The following is a 20,735-nucleotide window of genomic DNA, read 5'->3' on the forward strand; positions in this document are numbered from 1 at the left end:
TTTCATCTTAAAGAATAATGAGGAAATGTATCCTAAGCATGGAGGACAGTGCAAAAGCAAGGAGGTGGAGGATGAAGTGTCCTGCGTAAAGAACAGAAGACCAGTTGGGCTGGGTTGCAGGGTGTGAGACAGGGAGCAATGTTCATTGAAGCCAGGCTTAGTAGGACTTTAAAAGCTAAAGAAAGAAGTTTATATTTTATCCTAGAGGTAATAGGAATCCACTAGAGTTTCCTGAGCAGGGAAGTTATATGGTAAGATCTGTATTTAAGAAAGCAATATATAGGCTATACTGAACTGGGAAAAGTCTAATGTCAGGAAGACCAATTAGAAGGTTGGTACAATAATCTAGTTTAGTTTAGAAGTGATAAGGACTCTGAACTAAGGTAGTAGCTGTGTGAGTAGAGAACAGGGGTAATAAACTATGAGAAATGCTGTGAAGGTAAAAACTTCTCAAGATTCTGTAAATGACTGGGAAAGTGGAGCAAGAGTGAGTGAGGAGTCTAGGATAATAATGAGAATATGAAAGTGGGAGACTTGGGGCGACTTAGGTGGCACAGTAAGAGCTCCAGCCCCGGAGTTGGGAGGACCCGGGATCCGTTCCAGTCTCAGATACTTAACACCCACACAAAACAACTGGCCATGTAACCTTGGGCAAGTTATTTAACCCCAATTGCTTAAAAAAAAAAAAAGAAAGTGGGAGACTTGGAAAGATGGTCAGGCCTGGGAGAATGAGAAAAGTTTAGTGTAAACAGTAGTTCCTCAGTTTTTCCTCGAAGAACGAGAAAAATTTTATGAGACAGAAGTGAGGAGAGTGTGCTTTAAGGGCAATGCTTTTAAGGTATAGTAAAAAGGTATAGTGACAGGGCATAGAGTGCCATGTATAAAGAATGGAGAAAAAGAAATTATGGCTAGATTGCAAAAGGGTAGGAGGGGAGTAATAAGCAATGGAAAGACAGATTGATTTCAGGTTGTGAAAGGCTTTAAAAGTCAAAAGTAGAGTTTATAAGAAAGTGACATGGTCATATCTGTGAATAAATAAAGTCACTTTGGCAACATGATGGAGGACAGATTTTTTACCACTTTAGTGGTGAGAGATTGGAGTGAGGGAGACCAATTAGAAGGCCACTACAGTAACTGAGGTGAGATCTGATAAATGCCAGAACTAAGATGGTGAACAATGGTAGTTGTATAAATACAGAAAAGGGGTGAGATGTAAAAGATATTGTGGAGGTAAAAACAAGATGTGGGATAAAGATTTGGGAATAATACTGAAATTTTAAGTGTGTAAGATAAAAAGAATGGTGTTGCCTTCAACAGAAATAGGGAAGTTCAGAAGAAGGGCGAGTATGGAAGGAAAAGGATCCTGCTTTAGAAGTGCTGAGTTTGAGATGTTTCTAGAACATCCAATGTGAAATGACCAATAAGCATTTGGTGATAAGGGAACGAATATCAGGGGAAAGAAGCTAGATATAGAGATCTAAAAATGATTGGCACAGAGATGATAATTAAAACCATGGGAGTAAATGAGGTCACTAAGAGAAAAGTACAGAAGGCCTAGGACAGAGAGGCTTGGAAAATCACAATTAGGGGGCATGACCTGGATGATGAGTCAGAAAAGGAAACTGAGGAGCTGTTAGACAAGTTAAAAAAAGGGGTGTCATGAAAATTCAGAAGGGAGAGCATCCAGGAGGAGAGAGGATGGTCAATAGTGTAAAATGTAACAGATGGGTCAAGAAGGAAGAAGACTGAAAAAAAGGCCATCAGATTTGGCAATTAAGGGTCTCACTGACAATTCTGGAGAAAGCAGTTTTAAGCCAATGACGAGGCTGGAAGACAGACTGCAAAGGATTAAGGAGCAAGAAGAGAGAAAAAGAAGAAGTATAAGCAGCTTTTTTAAGGAGTTTGCTGAGAAAAGAGAGAGAGACATGAGATGATAACTTACCTGGAATTACAGGGTCTAGTGAAGGATTTCATGGATGGGGGACATTTGGACAAATTTGAAGGCAATAAGGAGGGAACCAATTACTAGGGAGAGGTTAAAATTCAAAGAAAGTAAACATGAGAAAGGGGAATGATTTTTTCAATCTGCTGCCGAAGATAGGACAGGATGGGATCAAGGATTGTACTTGGCAAGGAGAAGGGTTACATTATTGTCAGAGACTAGAGGAAAAAAAGAGAGAGCCAGGGATGATGTCAGAGGGTTTCGAGAAGGTTCTGAGAAGGGGATTGGGGGGGAAATAGCTTCAGAGGCAAAAAGAAGCAAAGAGCATCAATTTACATCAGTAAGGAACAAAGTTGAAACCCTCAGCTAAAAGAATGGAGGGGAGGAGAGCTGTGGAAACTTTGAGAGAATGGTCTCTGTGGAAAGTAAGTTAAGGAATCAATTAGGGAGGAATAAATCAAATGTAAGACAGAGAAGAAGAGATAGAGGTAGGAAAGGAAGGAGGGAGAGAGCAGGCAGGTAAGCAGGAAAGAAGGAAGGAAGGATTAAGTGTGTATTATGAGCCAGGCACTGTGCACTAAGTACTTCACAAATATTATCTATTTCAATCCCCACAATAACTCTGGGAAATACATACTATTATAATGACCATTTTACACCTGAAGAAAATGAGGCAAATTAGAAGTTAAGAAACTTGCTTACAGTCACATAGCTAAGTGTCTGAGGTTGGACTGGGCCTCAGATTCTCCTGATTCTAGGTTCATCTAATGTTCTATCCACTGTACATTTAGCTTCCTGAGTCGATGATGGAGAACATGAATTTACAGTGTACCAGTCAGCACAGTTGCTTGACTTTTTCCAACTCTGTTCAAAAGCATGAATAGGAACAGAGCAGGTGGATGGTGGGAGCAATCTAAGCCTGGAGTCTGACAAGGGATGAGTGATAAGACAAGGGGGTAAGAGGCTTGAGCATGGAAGACACTATGGAATTTAATTTGTTTAATTTGTTGGTCCAGATTGTGTGAATCTTGTCAAGTGAAGCCAGAGCAGGAGTGCCTCACAGAGTACAAAGGGGCTAGTAATAAATTTTAATTGTTAAATGATGTCTTTAATAGTCTAAACTTGAGAAGCATGAAAAATGAAGATAAAGGAAGGCCTACAGTACACTAACACTAACTTGCTAATTTAAATTTCAACTGACTTTTTTGGACATCAATAATCCAAAAAAATACCATAAGTAAGTCTTTATATAAACATACCTTTTTCTACATTTTATTTTTTTAAATCCCTGTTTATCTTTTTCAATTCAAAAAACAGCATCCTGGTTGCTTCAATCAGTATAGCATGACAGTTTTAATTTTAGGGCATGTGTTTAATCCTCACATTGAGCAATGTGTTTTGAGAAGCAGAGTGGTAAAGAGAACAGATTTGTTTGATATATAGTCAGGAAGAACTGAATTCAAATATGACTTTGGGTACTTAATAGTTGTGGGACACAGGACAATTCACCTAATATGGACCAAGGGACACTACGAACCAGAAAAAGTGGAAGTGTTACTTATTAAGGTAAATCAATTGCAGTATTATTTACCTATATGAAAACACAATTCACATTATATATATTTATACAGGTTCATTCTATATGAAAAACTTCAACCCAACCAAGAAAATAAGGCAAAGTTGATTTTTTTTTTTGCTTTTTGGAGGGCATATGGAGTTAAGTGACTTGCCCAAGGTCACACAGCTAGTTTTTGTATTAAGTGTCTGATGCCACATTTGAACTCTGGTCCTCCTGACTCCAGGGCCGATGCTCTACTCACTGTGCCACCTAGTTGAATCAACCCCCAAAGTTGATATTTTTAAAACTCACAAAAAATTAGAATTTCAAATGCTCCAAAAATCCATAACCTATTAAATGACCAAATTAATCACTTAATTCAATCAGGTTTCATATATAGATCAAAATTAGTAAGCATTTACATTAAGTTAAATTTATAATGCAAGATGGCTGTTATGGAATATTTCAAACTATTATGAGTCAACTCAAAATGGACTCTTCAAAATAAGTTAATAATTCTTAATTTGTAACTATTTGACTAACCTTGCAGGACCAGAGGGTTCATCTCTTGCTGAATTTAACACAGTTTTGATTATGAGTTCCTAAAAAAAAGGAAAAAATGGTAAGTGCTTGCCAGAAAATGAACATATTTTATTGCTAACAAGGATTCATATACATCACAGTCACACATATATATAGTGAAAGGAGATTGTGTAGCACAAGATATAGACAGAAATATACACATATGAGTATATATATCCATGTAAATGCACTTTTTAAAGAAAAGCAGCATGAGTATAGTATATTGGAGACAGCTTGTCTTGAAACCAAGAAAGCCTTGGGTTCAAGTCTCACCTTTTTAACATTTGATATATCCAATTTATTCAACCTCTATATGTTTTAGGCAATTCACAGATTTACATTGGCAGAGGAAGTGTCTTCATCCAGGGAATTTGTTATACCAAAGAAATCAAAGGTCCTGTCCTCATATCTATCCTCCCCTAAAAAATGTTCGAATTAGTGTCTGTTGAACTACATGTTATAAATATATGTTCAACATTTATAATGTATTCATGTATTTATAGAGTGAGGTAGTGTAGTACAATGAATAAGTAAATCAGAGTAAGAAAGAACTGGTTTCAAAACTCATCACTAACCATTAATTGGTTTTTAGACTCTAGTAAAAGTTACTTAACTTTTTAGTGACCCTGGCTACCTTCTAAGATTATAAGAAGCTGGGCATTTGATCTTGCATTAGTAGAGGAAGTTTCTTCAATGGAATCTCCCTCTACCAAAGAAATTACAGGTCTAGGCAGGGATGTGCTGCCTATTAGCAGCACTAATAATTAGCTCTCTTGATAAAACACATACACATGACACATTTTCTTTCTTTTTTTTTTTGGAGGGCAATTGGGGCTAAGTAACTTGCCCAAGGTTACATAACTAGCTGTTTCGTGTGGGTGTTAAGTGTCTGAGGCTGGAACTGAACTTGGGTCCTCCTGACTCCGGGGCGGGTGCTTTACTCACTGCACCACCTCACATGACACATTTTCAAGTTCAATTTGCATTACTAACATTTTTCTATCACTTAAGTTTATGAGATCAACAAAATAATGTCAGGTTATGATCTATGAAGTTTGCAGATTTTCAATGTTAAGTGCTCACAATGAAAATTTAATAACCATCTCCTGCATGTTGGCTTGAGGTGGTCCCAGAAGTGGCTACAGCACCCCACTGGGTCAGAGAAATACACACACACACTATATGTATACACATATACATAAATACATACCGCTTTGTCCTTCAGTCTTAAATTTCTTGCTTTCGGGTCCTTCCAACGTTAATTCTCTGAAAAACCTTAATATGGGTTCACCTAATTATCTACCTACTCTGTTGCTACTGTCCAGGTGCTGCTATGTGTTCTCCTACAACAGTATATAGTTTCTTTTGTAAATTGTTACATTGTATCCTCTGACCACTGATACAACTGGGATTTGCTTTTTCATGCTTCCTACTATATTTTATTTCAAATGTTTTACTGATTTTTTTTTGCTTTTAACATCTAATATTTCCCAATGCTATCCTATGAACTGTAACAAAATTCTCTGTTGCATTAAAGCAGTATTATCTCCCCTGCATATTTTAGAGAAACACTATACTGTTTTCTGCCATCTTTTTATATACTTCTTAAGGTTTAAGTAAACCATACATCTGGACTGTTAATAGGATTTAAGATATGGGTCTAAATCTTTTTGTTACTAAAAAAAAAAAATCCAGTGATCAAATTACATTAAAATAATAAATTCATTTCCAAGTTCTTCTTTTTGATAACTAACCCTGATATCCTGTAAATATCTGTTTGGATAACTAATATTTCTATTCAGTTCTACTCATCTATTTTGCAATTTTTTGTCTAGTACTAGAAAATGCTGATCATAATAAAATATTTTATCACTAGTGCAAGTACATCTTTAATAACATTCCTGCCTAGTCCAAAGCTCATTAATAAATCTAGTTACTTTACCCATATAATTCGTATATAAATGCCAAATTAGTTTACCATACAATTTTTTAACAAATATCTGGTTCAATGAAAACTCTCCCTTGAGTTTTTATTTTGGATTTCATTAAATATATGATTAAATGTTGGGAATTCTATAATTTTTACAGTATTAATCCCACATGTTCCAAGTTTCATTGCCATATGACTTTTTTATTCCAGGGAATTTAAAATAAATATCACAGAGAGCAATACAGATGCATGGGAGGTGTGAGTAGACTGTAACATATAACCAACTGCATGGTCCAAAGAAGAGAAATAAAAGATTTAATCAAGTAATTTGGATAGGAAGCAATAACTGGCTAGTTAAGTGGCAAGGACAAGAGATGTTAAGGTGGACATACAGAATGTTTCACTAGTACCTTCATTATGCTAGCAGAAATCAAGGAAGGGCTCCCTCAAGTGGGGAGATTCTGCTGTGTTAAAACTTATGGGAGGAGAAGGAGGAGAATCACAAGCACAGATGGATTGTGATCTGCATCACTGGAGGGAAATTAGTTGTTGCTCAGTTATGTCCAAGTCTTTGTGACCCTGTGGATGATAGCACGTCAGGCCCTGTAAATATATCCAGTACCTCTTGAAGTCTATCCAAGTTCATGTTCATTGTTGACCCTATCTATGTATCTTATTCTCTACTGTCCCATTTTTCCTTTTGTTTTCAATGTTTCCCAACATCAGAATCTTTTCCAGTGAGTCCCGTCTCCTCATTATGTGACAAAGTATTGAGTTTCAACTTAGTTTGACCTTTCGGTGAATAGCTGGAATTAATTTAAGTACTGACTGATTTGATCTTCTTGCTGTCCAAGGGACTCTCAAGACTTACTTAGGGTCACATAACTAAGAAGGATATGGGACACAACTGGAACACCGGTCTTCCTGACCCTAAATCTAGCACCATATCTACTATACCATTTGAGTTACATAACTCATTTGTTATCTCAACATTTTGGTTAAGATAGGGAGATTGCTTACATATGCTCCCATGACATATTAAAATTGATGGGACTGTGATCTACATTTTCCATATATATACACACATATATACATTCTAATATATTTTTCTTATACAACTCTAACTGCTACATATAACATTATGTTAAACAGCAGTGATGAAAGTAGCTGCTCTAGTTTTGTGCCCGTTTTTAAATGAAAACATTTTTAAGGTTTCGTTATGACTTAGTGTTGGCTTTTGATTAGAAGGAGAGTTTTTCAATATGCTAAAAAAATTTATATTTCTATGTTTATTAGTGATTTTATGATGAACTAATGATGTTAATTAAAAGGTTTTGCTGCATGTACTGATATAACAAGACATTTTGTTTATGTTATATTATCTTAATAGATTTCTAATGTTAAATCACCTCTTCATTGCCAGTATAAATCCTTCCTGATAATAATGAATGATATTCATACTGCTACATTCTGGTATTTGTGCACATTCACTAACTTACTGATATTCGTTTGTAAATTGCTTTGTAACTCTTTTAGTGTTACCTTTTCTAAAAGTCAACAACATATCTGCTTTATAAAAGGATTGCCTGCATTTATAATAATATATTTAATACATTGTTTATCAAGTTTAGTCCTATTTCAATGCCTCACCAATATGTGGAGTGACCCTAAATTCTTACAAGCAGTGGAGCAAAAAGCTCTGGTAGATTCTACCACACAGAAGAATCTTTGAGAATGATCCAGAAAATAGAGTAAGTTTGCCTTCTAAGCACAAACCTAACTGTGGAGAATCTGAAGAACGGCCACTTCAAATCAAGTCAACAAATTTTTATGAAGCACCTATTATATGTCAGGCACTATGCTAAGCATTATGGATACAAATATGGGCAAAAAAGAAAGATAGGTCCTGCTCTAAAGGAGTCCGTGATCTAATGACTGAGAAAAATAACATGCAAAGGGAGTTGAAGTACCTGAGCAGGAAGATGGTAGTGAGGAATAAATAATGGCTGGACTGGGCCCTTCTTCAAAACAAGAGTTTCCAGGAGGCATGCAACAAAGGGAGAAGGAAGTCATAGGGACAGAAGGAAAAGGCAGATGGAAAATGTTGGAAAAATCCAGAATGAAGCATAGTTGGTCTGGGCCCTTTCTCAAAATGGAAAAACTCAATAATGGAAGAACAGGGAAACAGGGTTGGAGGGATAAGACAATAAAAGCACGACAGTGGTTTATTCTTTGGCCATGGAAATTCATGAAAACAGGAAAATTACAAAGTGATCCTAGGTAGCTACATTCTACTGGTGTGCATATAAATATTAGCTTAACTCTAAATATGGTACTCTAACTATGAGAGTCTTACATATGAACATAATACATAATCTTGATATTCTTGCAATAAAATGAAACCAGAAGACCAAAGGAAATGAAAACTACATAGAAGGATTCTCACAGGCACTTGGGAGTGCCAGGGAAGGTGAGAGGAAAGAAACCAGCGGAAAATGTGACCCCGTTGACCTTAATCATTCCCTCCACCTCTCTTGCCCCACCTGCGTGAGGAATAGGGCGGAAAAAACCCAGGCAGCCATGGCCAGCACGACATCCCTCCAGGCCTCTGTCAATCACCAGACTGTGGCCCTGCAGACCCTGCGGCTCTTGCAGGAGCAGAGGGACCAGGGCCAGCCTACCCCCCAGCAAGTGTCCGCAGCCCCGGGGCAGGTCAGCCTTACAGAGCAGCAAGAGAAGGGCGAGGGGCCCGCGGTGGCAACGCTGGGAGGGGAAGGGAATGCTGTCCCCCAGCCCCGGGACCCAGGTCAGTGCACTCTGGCCCGCGTGGCCATGCGCACCGTGCTGGCCCGCGTTGTCGAGACCACTACGCAACTTGTCCAGGTGGAGCAGACAATCCTGAACCCCCTGCGTCAAGAATTGAACTTCCCCATCTACTTAAAAGATAGCATTGAGTTTAGAAACATCTGCTGTCATATGGCCCAACAACGAGAGGGCCAGGCTTTTGACCAAGACTTGAATGCGGCATACCAGTGCCTGAAGACCATCATCAAGAAGCTGATCCACTCACTGCTGAGCATCCCAGCTGATGTCCGTGCTTTGTCCTGTATTGCTCTGAGGCAGGTTCTCCAGAATCATCTGGCTCTGTGAATGTTATTGATTTGTGAATTGAAGCCAGTCTGGCTATAAGCTTTAGCCAAGGAGATATTGTGTATAGGTCTTAATAGCAAAATGAGCCTCTGAGTGTCATCACATCTGGCAGAATTGAGGATTGTATGAACAGAATTCTTTTCACATTTATAACAATCAGTAACAGCTAGAATTTTCAGGAATTTTGCCATTGTTCTGACTTGTTATGGATAAAAATACAGTTATATAGTTTGCTTTACTTATACAATTGGATTAAGTGCATTAATTTCCATGTCAGATATTCCTTTTGACTTGTTATATATAACATAGATGCCTAGTTGTTTACTTGGGGCTATTTTGTGGCTGAAGCTCTATTGTTAATGAAAGTCTGAGCCAGAATTGTGATGATAATCAATATATGTTCTCTTTTGCTGTGTATAAAAAAAGAGAGTGAGTGTCCCTTTATTTCATTTCCTAGTGAAGGAATTTGAAGACTCTGTGTAAATACTTCAGATTCTTGTTCCTGGTTTAGTGAATTTACTGTTTCACACCTACTAAATGGCTTATAAGTTTTCTGCCTTCAATACCTTGGTTTGGAAATTGGAAGTGATGATAATTCCATTTAAGGTACTTGAAATAAAAGATTCTAAATAAAATATAAAAAAAAAAAGAACGATGCTCACAGGTTCTCCTTGGAGAGGAAAATAAGGAATACCTCATGTGGTACTTCATCATTTTCTATTATATTGTTTACCAAAAAGCATGTGCAGAATGATCATTATGAAAATAACTAAAATATGCATGCCAACATCTGTTGCAGGAAAATCTGCAAAGGACCTAACATAAATTTAATAAATTTAAATCTTTCATATTTTAGTAGAACACTTCAATATTAAGTTAGGCATACTGTTCAATAAACCCAAGGATATAAGCTATTTGGACAAAAACTCATTATCTGACAAAAACTGATGGAAAAACCAGAAAACAGTATGTCAGAAACTAGGTATAGACCAACATCTCCCATTGTATACCAAGATAAGGTCAAAACGGATACATAATTTAGACATAACAGGGTGATACTATAAGCAAATTAGAGGAGCATGGAATATTTCACTCATTAAGTCTATGGGTAAAGGAAGAATATAGGACCAAACAAGAAACAAAAAGCATTAAAAGTGTAAAATAAATAATTATATTAAATTTAAAAGGGTTTATACAAGCAAAAGCACTGCAACTAAAATTAGAAGGAAAGCAGAAAACCGGGGAAAAAATTTTATAGCCAGTATATTTGAAGTTCAAATACAAAGAAAACTGGGTCAAATGTTCAAAGGATATGAACAAGCAGTTTTCAGACAAAGAAATCAAACTTATCTATAGTCAAATGAAAAAAAGGGCTCTAAATCACTATGGATTAGAGAAATGCAAATTAAAACTCTGAGGTACCACTCTACAACTATCAGATAGACTAATATGACAGGAAAGGAAAATGGTAAATGTTGGAGAGGATGTGGGAAAACTAGGATACTAATGTACTACTGGCAGAATTGTAAACTGATCTAGCCATTCTGGAGGGTAATTTGGAACTATGTCCATAGGGCTATGAAACCATGCAAACCCTTTGATCCAGCAATATCACTCTTACAACTATATCCCAAAGAGATTTAAAGAAAAGGGAAAAGGACCTATTTGTACAAAAATTTATAGCAGTTCTTTTTGCAGTGTCTAAGAACTGGAAATTTAGGTGATATCCATCAATCAGGAAATGGCTGAACAAGTTGTGGTATTTGTGATGGAATATTATTGTGCTATAAGTAATGATGAGCAGGATAATTTCAGAAAACCTGGAAAGACTTACATGAAGGTAAAGTGAGCAGTACCAGAACACTGTACACAGAAACAGCAATACTGTATGATGAACAACTGTGAATGACCTAGCTATCTCAGCAACACAATGATCTAATCCCAAAGGACTCATGATGAAAAATGCTATCTGCCTCCAGAGAAAGAACTGATGGCATCTGAATACAGACCAAAGCATACCATTTTCACTCCCTTTCCTTTTAAAATTTTTTTTGTTTGAGTCTTCATTCACACAATGACTAATATGCAAATGTTTTACATGACTGCACATGTATAACCTATATCAGATTGCTTACCATCTCAGTGAGTGGGGAGGGGAGGAAGGGAAAGATAGAATTTAGAACTCAAAATTTAGAAAAACAACAGTCAAATGTTATGAAATTATTTTTACATATAACTGGGAGAGGGAGGGTATTAATATTATTTTTCTAATGCTGAAAATTAAACTTAGAAAAAAAGACTAAGGTAAGCATAGGGGAGGACTGCAGAAAGCACACTGGAAAATAGTTGAGGAGTAAGAAATAAAAGAGGTCCAAAAATTTATAGGTCATACAAAAACATGTCACACACACATACGCATGTCTCAGATGCCCTTTGCATAAGGTCAAGATTTTATCGATCCTTTTATTATCTTCCTCTGTTTCAGGAATTTGAATTTTTCCCTCAATACCTTCAAAACTATAGCATCTCCTGTATAAACCACCTTTGGTATACTTAACCCAATATAGCTGCTTTATAATCTTTCTTTTTGTCATTTCCACTTCTTTATACAACATATATTGTACTGTAATGTTATGGTCCATATTTGGTATCACAGATGGTAAAAAGAACTTTAAAAATCTTTTCCATGGTTCATCTGTTTGGTGTTTAAATACAGTTTTATCATTAAATGCCAATGGTTTGATTTTGCTTTCTTGAGTTTTTTAAAAAGCTTCTTGTTCCTTCCATTATTTCTTATTGTTTTAGAGTGGAGTGATTAGGTGATACTTCTCATAATCACCATCTTCTTCAAAAATAATTTTTTACAAAAGTTTTACTAGTTAGTGTCTTTTGTATTTATGACATAGTAATTTCCTTTTGGATTCAACAACTACTGAACCCTTTCTTGAAACATAGAAAAAACATTTCAACAAAGGCAACTGACAAAGACATTGTATCTGATAGTATATTCTGCATTACATTGTTTCAGTCACCATCTCTGTTGAAAGGAAAAATGTATATTTCTTTACCTCTCCTCCAGGAATAAGACTGTTCATTACAATTAACCAGAAGATTTTTATATCTTCTTCCTCTTTTCCTTTTTAAAAATCATTATTATTAGGGATGGATCTCTGGGAGGGGCAGAAGAGGTATGCAGAAGGAAATCTAGGTGATAAAAAATATAATCTTTCTTTAAATGATTAGAATTAGATAAAGGAACTTCAGGGTCTGTGAATAAGGAAGGTAGCAAGATCAAGGGTAATCATCTTTATGTGAAGAGCTAAGGTCATAGAAATTGAGTAGACTAAGGAACTAGAAAGGGAAAAAGTATTTAAAGTGATATCAGTATCTAAATGGAAATACCCTAGTATGAGTCAGCAGATGGGAAGGAGTGAAAGTCTGTCATCCAGGTACTGAACTCACTGAGGAAGGAAGCATAACGATCTGAAGGTCTACAGATAACAGCCACCAGAATCTGGGTTAAGTGATAAATTTGGACAGCAAAAGAGAGGTTGCTTTGAAAAGTAGTAGAGGGACAGTTTAGAAGTGGCAAACGGGAGCAAAAAGCATTCCTACTCTCCTACCAAAACCAGTGAGGTGGGGGAGAGGAGGAAGGAGTTAAAAGAGAAACTGAGAAATTTCAGTCAGCACTGTGAAAGGTATCAAGGGAAAGAGGGTCATGAGGACAGAGCTATGTGTCATTGAGGGTCACTAGATGGAAAGAGTAAGAAGGAAGAGGTGTAAGCTGAAAGCGATTATGTCATTTTATGTTAATTTATGGAGTAGGCATTCCTACACTGGAAAAGGATGTCAGAAATAGAGCAGGACATTAGGGAAGGAGGAAAAGATTGCTGCAGACATATGGGAAAGAGTGGTAAAACAAGGATGGGGAACAAAGTTTGAATACTGGTATCCAGGAGTTCAGAATCAATGAGTTGGAGCAAAAGTATGAGGAGATGGGAGTATACTCAGCAGGGTAAATTTTTAATGGTTGGAGAGAGGTAAAACATAACACTGCTAAACATTCTCTCTTAAGGTTAAACTTCCTGGAATGCTGTATCCTGTAAGATCCGTAGGAAGCCCACAGCACAATAGGGAGTAGCAAACAGAGGTGGATCATGAATGGGTTTGGGTGATGGGTCCTTATACTAAAGAAGGTCTTAAAGGGACAGAAGAGGTCTTTTACAGGAGAACAGCTTGAAGAGGTCACAACTACACCAAAGCAAATAGTGGGTAATGACCTCAAATTGTGGTGCAGACATAAAGTGGTACTGGAGATGGTCTTGTAGAGTACCCAGTACTTATCTGTCTTCTGTTTCTCCCAATTAATTTGACTGCTTACCTGTGAATTTAACTTGTGGTAGAATTTGCTTATGATTTCATTGCAGTTGTAGTGACATCTCTTCAGGGGTAAATGTGAATCATACTCAGAACGTCTAGGATCTTTCTTGGTTTTTATTAAATGCCTAGTTCTTTGTTTTCTCAAAGATAAGGGTAAGCCTCAGGTACTTGAGTCAATTTTCCTAGACAGCTAAAGACCATTCTCCTGGAAGCTTAGAATATTCATCTGGCACAAATTCGTAAGTTTAACCACTACATTTCTTTAAGTATTTCCTGTAGCATGATATTCAAGCTTTAATCATGTTCTTCCCACTCCTCCCCCCAAAACCCACAAAACAGAAATTCTCTCTGCATATCTTATGTTCAAGGTCATTCATACTGATTTGCATAAAACTCCTGTGCTCTTCTAATACTAATTCATTGATTATATCTTGATGAAATTTTCTCCAGATCTGTATTTTCCAAGTCCATATCTCCACTTGGTAAGAATCGAGCATTCACTGGCTTAAATGGTTTCCAGGTTCTTTTGATCTTTCAACTATGGAAAACTACAGGCTCACAGAACATAGATCTAGGGTTAGAAGGGGCCTCAGAAGTAATTTAGTACAACCCCTTTAATATAAACATAAAGGAATTTTGAGGGAAATTGTGAATTATCCAAGTTATAAATGTATTAAGAGTCAGAGGCAAAATCTAAACTCAAGCCCTCTGATTTGATAATGAATTGATGATGTCATTATTTAATGCATTAAACATCTATAGGAAATGGTAATTATCTGGAAGATATCTGATCTTTTATCTATTTTCCCTTACTCAGCATCAACATGCATAAATAGGTCAAACTGCAGTTGCCCCATAGCTGATTTTTATTCTTCCTGTTATATTGGTACACACTTTGGGGTCTGCTCTAATAAGCTGATCTGTCTATATCTAGTATGGTAGGTAGAGTGTGAAAAGTCCTGAATCAGGGGTAAAGAGAACTGAGTTTGAATTGCAGCTCTGCCACCTACTATCTGTGTGACATTGGACAAGCCACTTAAACAAGTCACTTGTTTGTCTGTTTCCTCAATTGTAAAATGGGTATAATAATAGCACCTACCACCCAGGTGGTGCTTTTGGGGATCAAATGAGATATTTCTGAAAAGCATTTGGCATAATTCCTGGCACATAGTAAAATGCTTATTCCTTTCTTTTCTCCTTTCCTTCTTTCTTATCATACTTCTCCTCCCCTCTACCCCTGCTCCATTCTCTGGAGACTTTGCTTCATATCCCACACTACATTCTTAAAACCATTTATTGGCTTGTATGCACAGAGTGAGATGAGCAGAACCAGAACAATTTATATAATAACAATAATATCATTAAAAAATCTCTGAAAGGCTGAAGAATTCTTATCAAGGCAATGGAAAACCATAATTTCAGAGGACTCATGTTGTCACCCCCTGGTAGGTGATAAAATCAGAGTTGCAGATTGAGAACACTTTTTTGGTTATGGCCAATGCAAGCATTTGTTTTTCTTGCTTTCTTGATGGGAGGTTAGGAGAGAAATCTTTTTTTGAAAATAAAGGTTAAATAAAACCTTTCACTAGAATTTGCCATCTCCATCATCTTTACATAGGTGATTCCCAGACTTATATACGCAGCCCTAGTCTCTAGCGCTCAGCATGACACAAAAACAGATGTTTAATAAATGTTTACTGACTGATTAATCTCTCTCTCATGAGCACACCACCAAATGACTATTGAATTTTTAAACTAGGTATCCAAAAAGCATTTCAAAGCCTACAATGTTCAAAACAGATTTTATATTTTAGCCTCACCAAATCCATTCCTTTACAAACTTTCCCTATTTGATGGAAACAGAAACCTTCCTATTAGATTATTTTAAAAACTGGGTCATCCTTGATTTCTAACTCTCCCTTACTCTAAGTATTGGAACAGTTAATAAGTCTCATTCATTCTCTCACATATCTGTCCCTTTCTATTCAATCAGAGAGTGACAACTCTAGCACTTCTGTTGTGAACCCTTCTGATTGGTCTTAACTACTCTCTCTCCCCATTCCAATAAAACTGCCATAAGGCTGCCAAATGGCTATCTTTAAAACACAGATTGTCCCCAGTAAAGTTCTAAAAATGTATCATAAGGAAAAAATGAAATAAACCCAAAGATAAATAGCAAAAAATACATTCATTCATTCAAGGATTGCATAAGAATACAAATAGGTGTAGAAATACATAAAATTCAACCAAGAAACAAGAGAAAACAAGAAGATGGAAAGTACAGTTGAGAAGCAAAACCAACTTTAACATCTGAAGGTGGATTATAAATCAAGAGAGAAAGAGTAAGAACCAGTGATCAGGCTTCTTGACTAGAGAAAGAGATCAGGGGAAGCAAAGTGGGAACTGACCACATTAAAAACATTCTATTTCTTTCACCACCTTCTTCTACACTGCAAACAGGGAGGGAGGTTCAAAGAAGATAAAAAGTAACAAAAGGAAAAACACAATTTTCAATAACAACTGTACATGTGAATGGATAAACTCATTGATAAAATATGGGAATCTGTTTTGCCTAAGTATGAATATTATGTAAGGTTTTTTTTTTCCTAATAGAAAAGGGAAAAAACCTCAGATACTTGCTAATTTAAAAAAAAATTAAATAAAGCTTTAAAAAATTTCTATGGTTGTTGATGTCAAGTTCACAATAAAACACTCATTTATTAAGATTAAGAGGGAGGTGGGAAATTGGGAAAGAATCTTTACAACCTATGTCTCTGACAAAGGACTCATTTCTAAAATATACAGAGAATTGAGTCAAATTTATAAGAATACAAGTCATTCCCCAATTGATAAATGGTCAAAGGATATGAACAGGCAGTTTTCAGAGAAAGAAATTAAAGATATCTTTATAAGCACATGAAGAAATGCTCTATTTCACTATTGATTAGAGAAATGCAAATCAAAACAACTCTGAGGTACCACATCTCACCAGTCAGATTGGCTAAGATGACAAAACAGGAAAACGAAATGCTGGAGAGGATATGGGCAAACTGGAACACTAATACATTGCTGGTGGAGTTGTGAACTGATCCAGCCTTTCTGGAGAGCAATCTGGAATTATGCCCAAAGGGCTATAAATACTTTCATACCCTTTGATCCAGCAATACCACTCCTAGGGTTATATCCCAAAGAGATCATAGAAGTGGGAGAAAGACCCATATGTACAAAAATGTTTATAGCAGCTCTTTTTGTGGTGGCAAAGAATTGGAAATTAAGGGGGTGCCCATCAATTAGGGAATGGCTGAACAAGTTGTGGTATATGCATGTTATGGAATACTCTTGTGCTATAAGAAACGAGGAGCAGACAGTCTTCATATTTACCTGGAGAGGCTTATACAAACTGATGCTGAGTGAGAAGAGCAGAACCAGGAGAAATTTGTGCACAATTACAGACACAACATATGTGTGATGACCAACTTTGATAGACTGGATTCCTCTCAGCAATGCAGTGATATAAGTCAATCCCAAAAGACTCATGATGGAGAGAAATGTGTGCATCCAGAGAAAGAACTAGAAAGAACTGAGTTTATTTCCAGGTGGAAGCAAAATACCTGATCTTTTTCCTTCTCTTATTTGGTTTTATGTCCTCTTTACCATTATTCATTCCATCTGATACAATCTGCCTTTATAACTTGACTAATGTATAATGTGAAAGGATTTATAGATCCTATACTTGACTATATGCCGCCATGGGGAAGAGGGGAGGGAGGGGCACAAAATGTGAAACTCAAGGAATTGTGCAATTGAGTCCTGTAAACTAAAAGGAAACAAACTAATTAATTAAAAAATAAATAAATAAAACACTCATTTATTTTAAAAATACAAACAAGTAATCTGACAAAGAAGACTTAAGAGATAGAATAAAGAAAAGAGTCACAAAAGTCAACAGCCATAGGATTCAAAATAATGGTGTCTCATTAAGTTAAAACTATATAGAGAGGTCAATTCATACTTGAAGACAGAGCAAAGGCTCATCTTAAATCTTCTGAACTATATAAATTGAAAAGCAGTATGAAAGGGGCGGCTAGTTGGAGCAGTGAATAGAGCATTCTTCATGGAGTCAGGAGGACCTGAGTTCAAATCCGGCCTCAGACATTTAACACAAAAACTAGTCATGTAACCTTGGGTGAGTCACTTTAACCCCAAATGCCCTATCTTCCCCCTCCAAAAAGGAAAAAAAAAAAAGCAATATGAAATCTAAATTTGATTATTTTTTGTACTGTTCTCTTATTGTTTCACACTTTTATCTCTTCTTTTGGACAGTAAACTACTGAAATGATTCTTGTCATCCTCCAAATGACAATGTTAGCTTAATAAAGACTTTTTCAACTGCTACAAGATTAAAAAGACAGTAACTCTTTAAACAGTCTTCTAGCCCTTGTATCTAGCTAAAAGAAAAACAAAATGTTTTCAGAATTAGTATCACATATCAAAAGTTGGAATTACAAAGGCTTTCTAATAGGTAATATCAGGAATTTCAAATAAAAGAATATTAAAAAACAAATGGTTTCACTATATTCAGGTTTTTAGTGTTTTATGAACCTACAAAATAAAAATAACTCAAACACCTCTAAACCTAATCTCCCTCTCTAGAGTGAGTTACCAATCTCTACTTCTTTTTTTTTTTTTTAAAGCAATTGGGGTTAAGTAACTTGCTTAAGGTTACCCGGCCAGTTATTTCTGGGTGTGGTGCTAAGTATCAGAGCCTGGATTCGATCCCAGGTCATCCTGACTCTGGGGCCAGTGCTCTTACTTGCTGTGCTACCTGGCCGGCCCCTAATCTCTACTTCTTAATGGTACTATGGAGGTGAAGCACTATCTACTAAAATATTTATTTCACCGTCTCACAACAACCTCAAACTTCAAACAGAGTAATTGAATTTGCCATTTTTCTCCTTCACCAGGAATTATGCTGCTGCCCATATACAATCCAGAGCCTGGCACAATGCTTGGCACATGGTAGGTATTATAAATGCTTACTAATTGACGAATTAGCAAGCACTGACATTTTTATTATCTCTAGTGTGTATCTTCTATTGCCTGTCATCAAACCTCAATCCAGGTCCTCATCAATTCCCACTGAGCTTGTAGCAATAGTTTCATACTGGATCTCTAGTTCTTCTCTTCCAAACACAGTTGCTAACATAATTTTTCTAAACCACATAATTTCCATGTCATTTTTGGTAAAAAATAACAATGCTTTTGCTGTATATTATATCTGACCTAAATTGTTCAACCTATTAGTCTTCAGGACCACAACCATATTATTACCTTCTTTCTGTTTATTCCCCTTTACCACTTGTTTTCAATCAACTCACATGATGTGCTATCTCAAATGATTTACTTGCTCCCAGATTCGTATCTTTGTACATATAATTCACTCTCTCTTCAAGTCCCTCCATCTCCTCTTTCTCATTCTATATCCTTCATTTTCTTCAAACCTGGATTTTCTCATTTCTTTTAGGTTACTAACCCAATCACTTCTCTATTAGATACTTACATTCTTAGCTTATACTGTATTCGTATGTATTTCATATTTGCTTTGCAAACAGCCTTTATTCTTTTCAAAAAAGTGTATTTTATCATACCTGATAGTGAAAAACATTTCCTTAATATCATCCCAATATAATTGACAGTGCTGTGGTATATAAAAAGCCATTAATTTAAATATAATTTGATGATTAACATAAAACTGATATTCAATTATTCTCATTAAAAATAAAATTTTCCTTAGCCTCACTAGTTTGGTATAGCACAAAGATTCTCATTAAAATAGTTTCAAATTATAAAATAAGCTAAATGTTATCACGTAAAATGACAAGCAGTGCCCTGTAATGAAAAATAACAAGAAAAACTTCAACAAGAGATGAAGACTAATCCACAATATGCCCAAGATTCAATTTTGTTTAGAAAAATCAAAAAGCAATCTTTGTCTATCTACTCTTATGCTTATGAGGTACCAAGCAAAATGCTTCTTGGTTTTGGGAGGCTCAATAACTAATCAGGGAGTCTGGGGGATGTATTAGTTATTTCAAAGGATAAAAATTATTATTATTCTATGCAATTATATTAAATAGCTTACTTTGTACCACAGAAAATTAAAACACTTCCAAAAAGTATTTTTATTTATATTGCCTAATAAAGTGGGCAATCTACATTATTCTGCAATATGAGCAAAATTAGGTCTTTCTGGGGTTTCAGAGAAAAAAATATAATACAATAATATATAATTACAACTAGGTAATAGTGTGAAAAAATAATAGTGATTCTATTTTATTTATTTATTTTGCCTTTTTGGAGGGCAACTGGGGTTAAGTAACTTGCCCAAGATTACATGGCTAGTTTTTTGCGTGTGTGTGTTAACTGTCTGAGGCCAGAACCGAACTAGGGTCTTCCTGACTCCAGGGCCGGTGCTTTACTCACTGTACCACCTAGCCGCCCCCAATAATAGTGATTTTAAGTCATACTATATCTACCTTTGGATTTTTATCCTCAAACCAGGTATATGACATTTCTGCTTTGCAACATTCCTGACCAAAAACTAAATTTAAATAATCATTTGGCCAGGAAATTTTGCCATATATTTTAAAGTTATATTAAAATATTTCAGTAAGTCATTTTATAATTTGTTTTCTTGGCACCTGAGTAATTTCTGCTTTTTTACCTCTTCTCAGTATCCTGGAAGCCTACACAGCCCTGCAAAAGATTATTTTGACAACTACTATGGCTAGTGTAACCTCTAACAGTTGCTAGCCTTTGGAAATTTTGGGCTACTAATATTCAGACTAGAATTCTGCTTGGAGAAAGTATTCTCTAGCATATGTAGGCCTTGATGCACTGTTCAAAGGCAGGATTGTATCTGACATTGGGCATACAGCTACTATGGAGAAATCTTCCACAACCCCTGAATAATCCCGAAAGATAAATCTGGGCCAAGAAAAGTTATTTTCAAAGCAACTTGAACCATAAATGCAGCTGTGGAAAATCAGTTTTATGCAGAGGATACACAGAATAGTCCTCAAGGCTTTGATGCTTATTCTCCATAAGAGAGAGTACATGATAAACTTCAAAATAAGGTTGGGTTTTTTTTTGCTTTTTGGAGGGCAACTGGGGTTAAGTGACTTGCCCAAGGT

At 36.1% G+C, this 20,735-nt stretch overlaps 2 protein-coding genes across 5 annotated transcripts in view; one reads left to right on the plus strand and one right to left on the minus strand.

The window, feature by feature from the left end:
- Positions 1–20,735, minus strand: part of RALGAPA1 (Ral GTPase activating protein catalytic subunit alpha 1) — a 323,542-nt gene that overhangs the window by 154,150 nt on the left and 148,657 nt on the right. For all 4 annotated transcript variants that reach the window (XM_069082259.1, XM_069082260.1, XM_069082261.1 and 1 more), the window contains one exon: positions 4,044–4,102. In XM_069082259.1, coding sequence (XP_068938360.1) covers positions 4,044–4,102 — 59 coding nt within the window. The remainder of the gene's footprint in view (positions 1–4,043; positions 4,103–20,735) is intronic.
- Positions 7,141–10,452, plus strand: LOC138156815 (leukemia-associated protein 7 homolog). Its single transcript, XM_069082257.1, has one exon. It carries the CDS (start codon positions 8,593–8,595, stop codon positions 9,160–9,162), a length of 570 nt encoding a protein of 189 aa, XP_068938358.1. The 5' UTR covers positions 7,141–8,592; the 3' UTR covers positions 9,163–10,452.

Source organism: Petaurus breviceps, unplaced genomic scaffold, assembly GCF_028583685.1.
Source record: "Petaurus breviceps papuanus isolate PSGF00001 unplaced genomic scaffold, PetGlider_PUasm1.0 164, whole genome shotgun sequence".
NCBI classification, from domain to species: Eukaryota; Metazoa; Chordata; class Mammalia; order Diprotodontia; family Petauridae; genus Petaurus; species Petaurus breviceps.